Raw genomic sequence first — 13,537 nt, 5'->3', positions numbered from 1 at the left:
GTGGTTACCGTTCACAGGATGGTCAGAAGAAGCCCTGTGAAGAGACCTAGGGCGAGAAGTGGCAGAGTGGACAAAATGGCAGTGGGAAGGTTTGGGGCCTGGGGCAGGTGAGTGAGAGAGTTACGTGTATGAGGAGATGAGGAGAACCTTAGGGACGGGTCAGCCCTCAGCCAGCTTCTGAGAATAGTCTTTCAGTCCTGGGGTCAAACTTCTGAGGGACACTGAGGCCAATCAGTTTGATGAAGAGGACCAGGGGCCACCAGGCAGAGCAGGGACCTGGCTCATATTCCTCTGAAGGACACACCCTGCTCATGCTGGAACATGGCCTCTGGTCCCAGTGTGGCCTGAGGTTCTCCGATAAGGGGGAATGTACTAGCTGGCTCAGGAGAGTGGGGAATGGAGGGGGTGGGGAATGGGCAGCCCAACCTGGATCCTTCTCCTAAGTGCAAAGCACTCATTTCTGGGCATTAGTTCATCTTGCTTTGGCCAATGGATGCATTTTCTTAAAATAATCAGAGATTTTTAATGTCTAGTTTTGTTTCTGTGTGTGTATGTGTGTGTGTGTTATGTGTATATGTGTGTGTGAATGGTATGTGTGCATATGTCTTAGTGTATGTATGTTATGGTGAGTGTGTGTGTCTGCGTATATGTGTGTGGGTATATATATGTATATGTGTATATGTGTGCGTATATACATGTGGGTGTGTACTTGTATACATATGTGTGTATGTGTGTATATGTGCATGGGTATATACATGTCTATGTGTGTATATGTATGCATGTGTGTGTATATATGTATGTTTGTGGGTAGGTACATATTTGTGTGTGTGTATAAGTATGTGTGAGTATATGTATGTGGGTATGTACATGTGTGTATATGTGTGTATGTGTATATATGTATGTGTGTTTGTGGGTAGGTACATGTTTGTGTGTGTGTGTGTGTGTGTGTGTGTGTGTGTGTGTGTGTATGTGTGTCTTTAGACCAGACCTGAACCTCACATTTCACTCCTCAGGATTCTTCTACCTTGTTTTGGGGGACAGCATCTCTCATTTTTACCTGGAACTCACCAATTCAACCTGGGGCACTGGCTGGCCACCAAATCCCAGGGAATCCACTCAGCTCAACCTCCACAGTGCTTGGACTGTTTTTCTACCAGGCCAGCCTTTTTAAGTGGCTGCTAATGATTGCACCAAGGCCCTTGTGCTTGCCCAGCAGGCACTTTATGATCTGATCCACCTCCCCAGCGTGTCATAACATCTGGCCAACTGGTGGTCTGCCTTTGACCTCTATCATCCCAGAAGGAGGTGGCAAAACTCTCATTTTCAATTTTGATTTTTTTATTTTATTTTATTTTATTTTATTTTTTTTGGTGGTGGTTTGAATAAGACCCCAATAGGCTCACACACTTGAATGCTTAGTCAGCAGGGAATGGCACTATTTGAAAGGATTAGAAGGATCAGAGACTGTGGCCTTGTTGGAGGAAGTGTATCACTGCGGGTGGGCTTTGAGGTTTCAAAAGCCCATGCCAAGCCAGGGTGTTTCTGTCTGTCTGTCTGTGGGTCAGGATACAGCTTTCAGCGACTGATCCAGTACCATGCATGCCACCATGTTCCCTGCCATGACAAGTGATTAAATCTCCCAAACTAAAAGCAAGCCCTCAATCAAACGCTTTCTTTTATAAGAGTTGCCTTGGTCATGGTATCTCCTCACAGCAACAGAACAGCGACCAAGCCAATTTCTTAAATATTTCCAACTATATTATTGAGAGGATGATGGGTCAGGTAGGACTTTGCCATAGCACCCGTGTGGAGGTCAGAGGACAACTTTGTATCATCAGTTCTCTCCCTTACGTGGTTCCAGGAATTGAACTCAGGAGTTACATGGCAAACTCTTTTACCCACCGAGTCATCTCATTGGCCCAGGACCTCCATTTTCTTCCTGGGGTGGCTAAGAAGCAGAGAGTGGTTGAGTGACACAGTAAATGCTGAGACCGGGACTGGACCGAGCTGTTCCTGGACCTCGTCTTTCTATCAGGCCTTTCCATCCTAAGATTCTAGATTCCTACTGGAGAAGCCGGGCCATTGGTTACTCTTGGAACCCTTCCCATGGGGCCCTGGCCCCTAGCTGGAATGGGACGCCCAAGGCCTCCCAGTGCAAGCTCTTCCCCACTTCTTGTATGGTAAGATTGTTATCATCTAAGCTCTCTGTTCTTCCTCCCTCCAGGGACGCTGCCACCAGGGGCCCTGATAAACCCCTCTGCCTGTGGATAGAAAGGGCCAACTAGTTGATCTTTTCATTGTGGGGGGGGGGGGTTCTGACTTACCTCTTACCGTTTGTAAATTGGAATTCCTTCGATCACCCAGTTCCTAGGCAAATGGGCTTTATTCTAGCTGAAGGACTCAGCCCACAGCTCGAGAGCTTCCGTTACCTATAGCATGCTGAGTTGGAGAGGACGCCGTTTATCGTGGCGTGTCTGGCAGCCAGCTGCACACATGGACAGTGTCAGCCGGTGTTTATTATATTGCCTGCGTTCCATCCCATAAACTGTTTAAGGGTGACCTTGGAGAATCCCTAGGAGACCCAAATACTACATTTTACGCTCATCTGATTCACAATATCCTGGGAGGACAGAGATCAAAGGTCAAAGACAGGCTCCCCCTCCAGAAAACAGAAATGGACTCTGAATATAAATTGTAAGAAGAAAACACTGCGCTCAGGCAGATTATCCTCACACACATGATTTCTGTCTGACCGGCATCCTGTGTAAAAAGAGCAAGATTCTGAGGGACTGCAGAGCACCGTGATTCGGTCGACTTGGGGAGTGGGTTGTCAGGAAGGGCAGGGAGCAGCGAAGGATGGAAAGGAAGAGAACTCTTTGGAAGTGGCCAGAACTTGCTTTGGAGCTGTGGGAGTAGCCCAGAGGTACCGTGCGCCCTTAAGGGAGTGAACAAGGCCTGGGATGAGGGAAGAAAAATGAGGAAGAGGAGACAGCATGGAGAGGGAAGGGAGGGAAGAGGAAGAGGATGAAAGGAAGTAAGAGAGAGGAAGAGAAGGAGAAGGAAAGGAAGGAAGAGAATAAGGAGGGGGTGGGGGAGGGGAAGGAAATGAAGGCAGGAGATGGAAAGAGGAGGAGATTCAGGAGACAACAACCCGTTTAAACTCGCCTTCCAAACCACCCTAGTTAAAGACTGAGGATCCTACCATCACCCGAATCTCAGCCCTCACACATCTCAAGTCAGAAGGGCTGATTATCCTCCCAAGGAAGAAAAAGAGGAAGAAAAGTGTCCAATTTCCTTCAAAGCCCTTCTTTGTCGTGTGATTACAGCATGTCCTTCCTCCGGGGCAGCTTGGTCACAAATGCCTGTCTGTCCCTGCCGCCCTCACACACCTGCACTTGCTGTCCACAGAAGGACCAGCTCTGTCATGCTTCCAGGTCTACAGAGCACTGCCAGGTCACACCCTGGCCACGGGGACGTGTGCTGGGCACAGGATTAAAGCAGGCAGAGATGTCACAGAATTCTCCCAAAGATGATGCTATGCCACCCTGCAGCTGGGGGAGGCTGGGAGGTGCAGAGAACGAGGCTCTGGGATGCTTGGTGCTGGGAGTGTTGTTTGGTAGATGTTTACCTAAAGCAAACTCATTGGAGTGCATTCTCTTGATCTGTGCACTTTTCTTCATGTGTTATATTTCAGCCGAGTACTCATTCACACACACACACACACACACACACACACACACTAAACTAGGAAGCAGTGACAGAAATAGTCACATGGAACATCCCGGTGACTTTGAAGAAGACGGACACAAGGGAAGTAGGCAAATGAGGCAGATGAGAGAGAGGGAGAGAGAGAGGGAGGGGGAGGGGGAGGGGAGGGGAGGGGGAGGAGGAGGGAGAGGTGAGAGGGAGAGGTGAGAGGGAGAGGTGAGAGGGAGAGGGTGGGGAGAGGGAGAGGGAGAGGGAGAGGGGGAGGGGGAGGGAGAGGGAGAGGGAGAGGGAGAGGGAGGGGGAGAGGGAGGGAGAGGGAGAGGGAGAGGGAGAGGGAGGGGGAAGGGGAGGGGGAGGGAGAGGGAGAGGGAGAGGTGAGAGGGAGAGGGTGGGGAGAGGGAGAGGGAGAGGGAGAGGGGGAGGGGGAGGGAGAGGGGGAGGGAGAGGTGAGAGGGAGAGGTGAGAGAGAGAGGGAGAGGGAGAGGGAGAGGGAGGGGGAGAGGGAGGGAGAGGGAGAGGGAGAGGGAGAGGGAGGGGGAAGGGGAGGGGGAGGGAGAGGGAGAGGGAGAGGTGAGAGGGAGAGGGAGGGGGAGGGGGAGGGAGAGGGAGAGGGAGAGATGAGAGGGAGAGGTGAGAGGGAGAGGTGAGAGGGAGAGGGAGAGGGAGGGGAGAGGGAGAGGGAGAGGGAGGGGGGAGGGGGAGGGGGAGAGGGAGAGGGAGAGGGACAGGGACAGGGAGGGGAGAGGGAGAGGGAGAGGGAGAGGGGGAGGGGGAGGGGAGAGGGAGAGGGAGAGGGAGAGGGGGAGGGGGAGGTGAGAGGGAGAGGGAGAGGGAGAGGGACAGGGACAGGGAGGGGAGAGGGAGAGGGCACTGACATTCAGAAAGGAAACAGCCAAGTTAGAGCCGGAAATTGCTGCTTCCACCCAGAAAAAATCGAGCCTTTTAGATAATTCGTTATCTGAGGCTCGGCAGCTCTGATGAGGGGAGATCGTGGTTCTGAATGTTTGGTGTATGTGTGTATGTGTGTGTGTGTGTGTGTGTGTGTGTGTGTGTGTGTGTGTGTGTGTGAGAGAGAGAGAGAGAGAGAGAGAGAGAGAGAGAGAGTGTTTGCATGCATATGGAAACCAGAGGTTAATAGGGAGTACCTTCCTCCCTTGCTTTCCAGCTTTTTTTTTTTTTTTTTCGGAGCTGGGGACCGAACCCAGGGCCTTGCGCTTGCTAGGCAAGCGCTCTACCACTGAGCTAAATCCCCAACCCCCCCCCCTTTTTTTTTGAAATAGAGTCTCCCACTGAACCTAGATCTCATCAGTTTGACTGGCCGGCCAGTGAGCCCCAGGAATCCTTCTGTCTCTGCCTTCCCAGGGCTAAGACTACAGACACGAATGGCTATGCCCAGCTTCTGCATGGTGCTGGTGATCTAGACTCAGGTCTTTGTGCTTGTGTGGCTGGCTGACTAAGCCCTCCTCCCTATTCCTGAGGACACCATCTCTGTACTCCAGAGGTGTGGGAACAGAGTGGGAAGGGAAGGAACTTGCTTTCAGTCCCATGGTAGCATTTGTATTAAGGATCATCTGTCCCTGGTGGACACTTGAAGGCACCACATTATACACAGAGCCAAGATGGGCAGCCACTGGGCCAAGGTTAGCCTGGTGGGCCAGCTTGACATCCTGGGTCTTGGCAGCATTGGTTCTGATAAGGCCATCTGTCATTGAGATGATTTACTCCCGTCACAGCTTTCACTCTCTACCATCCCACCCTTGAAATCAAAGGCCGTATCCCTGGGGAGACAGGTCTTATCCTGTGCCACAGAATATTCCTGAGGGTCCAAAACGCTTTTAATACCTTCAATTAAAAAATGCTTCCCAGAAAGATTTCACAGACAAAAACGAGACATTAGAGAAAAATGAAATGGATTTAAATAACACGAACACACACATACACAAGCTGTCATGAAACGTCACCTCACACTCTTTAGGATGGCCACTATTTAAAAGGGAAACGGAGTGTCCTAGGGGTGGGGCTCAGTAACAGAACATGTGCTTAGCATGTGGATTCTGTCTCCAATACCCCAGGACCCCGATAACAAGCAGATGAACACTTAGTTGTCCCTGGAACTTTCTGCATGCTGGCCAAACGAAACGGCCCGTGCACTTTTAGAGAAACACAGCGTAGAGGTATTTCCAACAGTGAAAAGTAAAATTGTCACACGATCTGAGAGTCCCACTTCCACATGTGTACCCGAGAGAAAGGGAAAGTGGGCTGTCTAATAAATCTTCGTGTTTGTAGAAACTTTATTCATAATGTCAAGGAGCTAGAAGCCACCTAAACCTATATCCATGAGTCAGCAAAGGAAACGCTGTGCACTTGTGGTAAAGTATCACTTGGTCTTGAGAAAGAAAAGAAAAGAATGCTGTCCTATAGGCTACGACAGAGCTGAGCAGTGAGGACGCTGCGCTAAGTGACAGAAGCCCTCCTGAGATGACGAATCCTGCCCACTTCTACCTGCACAGAATCTGATGTGTCGAGCACTTCAGAATTAGAATGATGACTACCAGGAACTAGGGGGCGGAGGGAAGAGGGTTGGCTCAATAGATACAGGGTTTAACCTTTGTGAGATGGAGAGTTCTCGGGACGCCGTTGTACAACTCGTGTGTACTTCTCGTGTTGTCTCCTGATTTCAGTGGAGAAGTGAGCTTTTCATTTATCAGTAGCATGCATGCCCAAAGAAAGCACATGTTTCCTCAGAGCATATACTACTCTTAAAGGCTGAGGTGCTGCTTCATATGATACATAGACATGACGACAACAGAATTGAGACCTGAGAGCTATAGACGCCCTCTCATACCCACCTCTCTTTCTCCAGCACCCTTAGGGGAGTGACTGACAAAACGAATGGTTCAAGCATTGTGTAAAACAGAAATTCAACTCAGTTACTTAGCTAGGATTGTCTGTAGCCCCACTTCCTACAAATCTTGAACCCTGCCTCCTTGGCTTTCTGGGGCCAAATGTCTCCCATGCTCCTCGCTGTTGCTCAAGATCCCAGCCTGGGTCCAGTCTTGTACCAACTGGCACAGTTTTGAGTCTCTGTCTTGCACTTTTACAAACAAGCTCTCAACCACACCGAAGTCCCACATCCCCGAGTTAGTATATCTTGGCAGAGCAGGCTATCTCTCTAGACTCCATGCCTGGAGGGGCATCTCATGTCTTACTGTCCCCAACTATCTCCTCCTCTCTATTGGTTCTGAGTCACAGTTTTGGGTCCCCTCTGGGAAATATACATGCTTGGTTTCTCCCATCTCTTTCCCAAGAATGGTAGACAAGAGATCTGGCTCTTTGGGGCTGAGTCACCCTGTGGGGGTCAGACCACCATGCCTAGAAGAATGTGGTGGCTTGGACATCATCCATGGCCTTCTGTGACCGGGACTAAAGGACTGGAATCCAAGGCCAGCAGAAATGGGGGTGGGGTGCAGTCAATGGGACCTATAGTGGTATCCAGTGGGAGGCCTTGTAATTCTGGTGAGAGTATCCAGCTGCTCTCTCCCTCCCAAGGACCCAACAATAAGGGGGTCTCTTAAGTGTGCTGAGGTGGGATAGAGGAGATCAACACAGAATGGAGCTCCTCAGAGGAGACTGCAAACTTCTGGCCTGTGTCCTTGAGGAAAACCCATTTCCCCTGGGAACAAACATCCACAAAGCCCCCAACTTTGACAGCTCGTGGCCCAAAGGAAACCCCTGAGATACAGCAGCTGGACTCACTTTCTCTTCTTGACCTTGAACTTTTAAAACATAAATCTTCCTACAGCCTTCGAGGAAAGCCAACAGCAGACTTCATAGAAAGTCTGAAGAGATCACCCTGCAGGGCACCAGCGGCCTGGGAAAGGGCCCAAGGAGCCTTCAGGGAGCTGGCCATGGGATGCCTGAATGCACACGTGTGAAAACATCACCAAACTATGAGGTGTGCATGCTTGAGTACTCTCAACAGAAAATTATACAAGGAAAAAAAGAAAGTGGTTAGTAACCAAGTCCCCGTCACAGTTAGAAGTTTGTTTATTTTTAACATGTGTTTATATGTGTATATGTCTCTCTATGTGTATATGTGTGTGCATGTGTATATGTGTGTCTATGTGTGTGTTGTGTATGGGTGTGCATGAGTGTATGTATTTGTGTATGTTGTGCATGTATATAGGATTTATGTGTGTATATGCATGTGTATGTGTGTGTCTATGTGTGTGTGCATTTGTATGTGGGTGTATGTGTATGGGTGTGTGCATGCATAAAGGTGTATGTGTGTATGTATATGTATGTATACATCTGTCTCTATGTGTGTGCACCCTTCAGAGGGTCACTCATGAGAGTCACGTCTCTTTTCACTGTGCGTGTCCCTGTTATTAAACACCTGCATAGAGCTACATTCGGGTAAAGTTCTCAAAAAATCAAGAACAATGTTTGCAAGGCAGCATCTGCCTCTGGGATGTAAGGGCTGACTAGATAAAGACACAGAGAACTTGTGTGCCAGAACCCAAGCTGCAGCTTCGAGGTTTGTGTATTCTATGTAAATTATACCTTGACCTGAAAACATACACAAAAATACTTAGGTAGTAAATGAAATTACAAACTTCTTTCTACCTGTAGTCTCATATTCTCTCTCTCTCTCTCTCTCTCTCTCTCTCTCTCTCTCTCTCTCTCTGTCTCCCTATCTCTCTACTCTCTCTCTCTCTATGTGTGTCTCTGTCAGTCTCTCTGTCTCTCTGTCTCTCTGTCTCTGTCTCTGTCTCTCTCTCTCCACCCTCCCCTCTCTGCCTCCTGGGATCAATCATGGCCCCGTGCATGTGAAGAAAACAGTCCCACTGAGCTATATTCTCAGCCCAATGTGTCTAAAGACAATACAATGACAGGTTCTAGGTCTTTCAGCCTTTGTCGTGACAACATGATACTGTCACCTACAAGGTTCACACTCCAGCACCACACAACCGAGGTATTTTTAAATCTCTCAAAAATGATCTCACAGTGTTTTAAGTGATTTTACAGTTTTGTGTTGAGCCTCACAGCTGTCCCCTGCTGCATGCAGTTGCATGTGGCCTCATACGCTGTCCCCGCTAAAACTGCAGGTCAGACACTGCAGCAATGCAGAGCAGATAGCCTTCAGGTTGGGTTCTGGCTTCTGTGCCAGACTGAATGGGGTCAGTCCTTCGTTCTTAGGGAGCCCTGTCCCAAGTCACCCTCTCCCCAGAGGTCTTACCAAAACACGGCCATCTGCCTTGGGCTGCCGGGCCAGGCTCACTCCCATCCACTCATCATCCCTGTCTCCCCTGCAGGTCTTCCCACAGGACTCGCCACGATTCCTCTCTGGAGGGAGAAAAGAGGTCAGATTCAGGTTGAGGACTGGTGCAGCTGGCTGCTTTTCAAAGGGTGGTCCTGGGGACTCAAACTCAAACCTATAACAAAATGTCAACTCCATAGAAACTTGTAACAAAATGTTGCTGTTTAATTCAGCGTCTTCTTTTTCCATGACAAAGTTCTCTATGAAGGAAAAAGTGTTTCCACTGATGTTCTGGGAAGCCATTGTTACAAACATTTCTCTGAGCAGACCACACAAGCATAAGTCTCTTCTGATAAAGAAAATCGGGACTCTCCCCCCACCCCCGCTTTGCTGTGTGTGTGTGTGTGTGTGTGTGTGTGTGTGTGTGTGTGTGTGTTTACAAGTTTGCATGTGTTTGTGCATATGCTGACGGGTTCATTTGCGTGTGTATTTGTGTGTGTGTGTGCACACATTGGGGAGTGCATTAATGTGTGTTTGTATGTTAACGTGTGTGCACACATATTGGAGTTATGCAGTTGTGTGTGTGTGTGTGTGTGTGTTTGTGTGTGTGTGTGCGCGCGCGTGCACCACATGTTTGTGTTTGCTGAACTTGGAGCTCACAGGAATAGCTACATTGGCTGATCAGTGACCCCATGGGTCTCCACCTCCTCAACCCTGGAATTGCAAGCTCATGCATACACCCATGCTGCTCTTTCTGCAGATTCTAAGGGATAGGCTCAGCATACATGCCCTGAGGCATCTCCCCAGACCTCTGTGTATAAAAAGCAGTGACAGAGGCCTGGGTGAGAAAGGGCTTTGGGGAAGCGAGGCCTGGAAGCAGCCGGTGAGCCACCTGGCTCTTCTGCACTTAGCTGCACAGTGCTTGCCTCTCCTAGCTCAGTCTCCTCAGAGTAATCCAGTGCAGCCAATCCCTGGTGTGTACAGCTGGACCAGAGCCAATCTGTGGGGACGGATCTCATAGATCTGAATTACCCACTAGACCAAAGTGAGCCACAATCCGTCCGATCGCACCTTTCACCATATATGATGCAGAAGCTGAAACTCATCTGAATGGTCTCTGGCCGCACAGAGAGTGAAACCTCGTTATTTAACCTGTCCTGTGAGGCCCTATGTGGTGTAGCCCCTCCTGCTTGGCAGATGTCCTTTCCACCTTCTTCCCTCCCTTGCTCAGCTCCCCAGTGAGGGCACTGTCCTTGCTTGGAGACTTCACTTCCTGGACTTCCCAGCTAACTCCATTCCATCCACAGAAAGGTCCCCAAGGAAGCCTTTTCCAACCTCCAATATAGAGTTGACACCAGCACACACCTTCCCTCGGGATTTCTTACTTTATCGTTTATTTTAATGGCTATTCTTACTACTGGTTTTTGAGGTCCAGGATGGCAGGCTCCTTCTTTGCTTGGTTCATTGGCATATCTCAGCGCCTAATAACTTACAGCCTCTCAGGACACATCTGTTAGATGGAGGGAGGAAAAGAGGGAGGGAGGGCAGGTCACTGAGGCCACCCTAAGTAGGAAAAGAACAAGGTATGGAGGTGTCGCGTCCACTTCTAGGATGACAGGCATGTCCACCCACCTCGAGCCATGTCCAGCTCGGTGCATCTCCGGTCAGGGTTGGTATGGACACGACACTTAAACACAGCTCCAGGGGACTTTACTGAAGTGCTGTATTTAGAATCTGCCTTTGGTGCACCCACGAGGACCCTGCACATCAAAAAGAAAAAGGCGTGTGGTCACAATCAGTGCTGGAGAAGAAAAGGCAGGGGTTAAGAGTGAGCAATCAGAGTATGCATCAGGAAACACACACACACACACAGCTTAAGTAAAACAACCAATGAAAAGAAACACAAACCAGTAGAAAAATAAGCCAAAGACTTTGGTGTGCTGGCTGTTTGAGTCATCAGAGGGGGAGGAGCCTCAATTAAGAAGATGCCTCTGTAAGAGTGGGTTGCATGCAAGCCTATAGGCCAATTTACTAATTAGTATTGATGGGGGCAGACCCAGCCCACTGTGGGCGGGACCACCCCTGAGCTGATGATCCTGGGTTCTATAAGGAAGCAATCTGAACAAGTCATGACAAGCAAGCCAGTAGGCAGCACCCGGCCATGGCCTCTGCGTTGGCTCCTGCCTCCAGGTTCCTGCCCTGACTTCCATCAGTGGCGGACAATGATGTGAAGTGTAAGCCAAATAAATAAGTCCTTCCCTCCCTGGTCTGCCTGTGGTCGTGGTGTTTCATCACTCTGACTAAGGCCATCGGTAGGTAACTGAACAGATGCCCACTTTTACCAGTTACCAGTCACCAGAGGGATAAGTAGGGAGTGGGGGAGGGGAGGGAAGGTAGGATAGGGGACAGTGGGATCAGCCTGGGCCTGGTCAGTGCAGAACACAAAGAGGGCAGCAACATTAAGTTCACTTTGAGTCGCAGACATAAATCTGTGTAGAGTTTTTTAAGTGTGTGCACGCATTTGTGTCGTATGCATGTGTATGTATATGTTATACGTGTGTGTGCCCTCGTGCGTGTGTGTTCATGTATATATATATGAGCAGAAGTTGCCCCTGATTGTCATTCTTTGGGTTTTATCCATCTTTTGTTTCAAACAGGGTCTCTTCCTGGCCTGGCACCCACAAACCCAGGGATCCCCAAGTGAGCCTGTCTCCACCTCCCCAGTGCAGATCCATCACAAAAGATCACAGCACAGAAGATTAAGTAACAGTTGGACACAATGTGCGCTGAGCAGTGAGTACTTGGAAAAGGACACCGGACAAGCTCCACGCTCCTGCTCCAAGAGCTGCAGATTCCAAACCCTGGCTCAGTGAGGACTTGAGCTATCCTTTGACTCCAGCACCCATGAAACAGGACAAAGCTGACCATCCCAGGATATTAGATACGCAGGCCTTGGGATAGAACGCACCACTGTGAGGCTTCTTCCCAGAGGAGAGTTAGGAGCCTCCTGGGATAAAGAAAACTGGCCCTGATCCCCTTGCTCTGTCCCAGAGGCTACCTTCTTCTTGGGTCTCACTCATCCAGTCACCTCCCCACCACTCAGAGGTCATGATGACTAATTACCTTCCCCGCCACTGCTCGGTGAGGCAGAGAGATTGGCAAACAAGCCTGGGGCATGGTACAGCTGGTGTCTGAAATCCTCAGTGGACTTCAGCCAAGGCTCATGGACACTGTCACTAATTAAACACCAGAGGCCTGGTATCAGGCCCCATGGGAAAAGTCTATCTTAATTCCCACTCCAGAACCTGAGGGAGCCCCGAGGACTACACACACACACACACACACACACACACACACACACACATCCCTGCAAAGAATTATCTCTTCCCAGATTAACCCTGGAAGGTATGTTTTTGCTTCTATAGGGGTTGTTGCTCCTTGCTGGGATATGAATGGGGCTAAGAGTGAGGCCCTCATCCAGGAGCCTCGCCATGTGACTCTGCAGGATCTTGTCTGGATCCATTCCCACTCCTTCAGCCCCTCCATGATGAGCCTCAAATGTAGCATTCCCTCACTGGCTGTGAGGACTAAGGGAGTCCTTTCCCACGCAGGCTACACTCACTGCCTTGCTCAGTCACACAGGGAGGTTGGCCAGCCCTTGGATGCTCTAACTCAAATCCATAATGACACTCAGAATCAAACCCAAGAGGAAAGCCACACAAAGGGATAATCCCCCACCCCCTCTCCTCAGGGGCTGAGCCTGAGCCACTGGAGCAACTCAAAGAGCCTTCCTTAGAGGACCCGTTGTTTTCACAGGTGAAAAGAATTATCAGGTTGACAACTTAAAACAGCTAAAGCGTCACAGCCTGCCTTGTCAAGCCCTGGGGGCGAGGGAGTATAAATGTAAAACCCTTGTTCTGGGTCCTAAGCCTCCCACAGACTCACGTTTCCCATCAGCCCAGTAAAGGACCATTTGTAACTCATTTTACAGTAGGGGCCGGGTGTCGCTCAGTAGCAGAGCGCCTGCCGGAGGCGTTGGGTAACATCTCCAGCACCGCGCACCAAAAATAAAATAAAGAAGTTTCCATTGCATCCAGCCGCCTTCTGTACACATATCCTTCTACCATAGAGGAGTTCCGTCTCACCCAAGAAGCATCTGTGATGGAGACAGGGGCGCATGTCTGGTCAGGGTGCAGAGAGGGGAGGGCTGAAGTGCTCAGTCAGAAATGAATGTCTCTATCACAGCCCCATGCTCCTGGGGGCCAGGGAGGATCTAGGATTGGGGCTGGAAAGAGTCTAAGAGGAAGGTCAGGGGGCTGCTGGGAAAAGGTATGTTCTGAAAATAAGGGAAAGGTTATGCCCAAGAACTCACAGCACCTGTCCCTGCCAGCACAGTGCTCAGGAGTGGCGAGCCAGTCAGCACGCCCAGCGTGGGTAGGGGAGGGACTCACAGGCCACACCCCTCGACCGGAGCTATTGGCCAAGGATGGCTACTGAGGAGTGGAGGAAGAGAATCAATTTTCTTCAAGGATCTGACTGACCCCTGGTTGGTTGCTGGCGACCTAGTGA

At 49.9% G+C, this 13,537-nt stretch overlaps 1 protein-coding gene across 1 annotated transcript in view; it reads right to left on the bottom strand.

Moving 5' to 3' along the window:
* The window catches only part of Itga9 (integrin subunit alpha 9), a 309,149-nt gene that overhangs the window by 280,138 nt on the left and 15,474 nt on the right, over positions 1-13,537 (bottom strand). Inside the window, 2 exon segments of the mRNA NM_001420002.2 lie at positions 8,948-9,054; positions 10,601-10,728. Of these exon segments, the coding sequence (NP_001406931.1) occupies positions 8,948-9,054; positions 10,601-10,728 (235 nt within the window).

This window comes from Rattus norvegicus, chromosome 8 (assembly GCF_021556685.1).
Source record: "Rattus norvegicus strain SHRSP/BbbUtx chromosome 8, alternate assembly SHRSP_T2T, whole genome shotgun sequence".
Lineage (NCBI taxonomy): Eukaryota > Metazoa > Chordata > Mammalia > Rodentia > Muridae > Rattus > Rattus norvegicus.
This window is presented reverse-complemented; position numbering and strand designations above follow the sequence as displayed.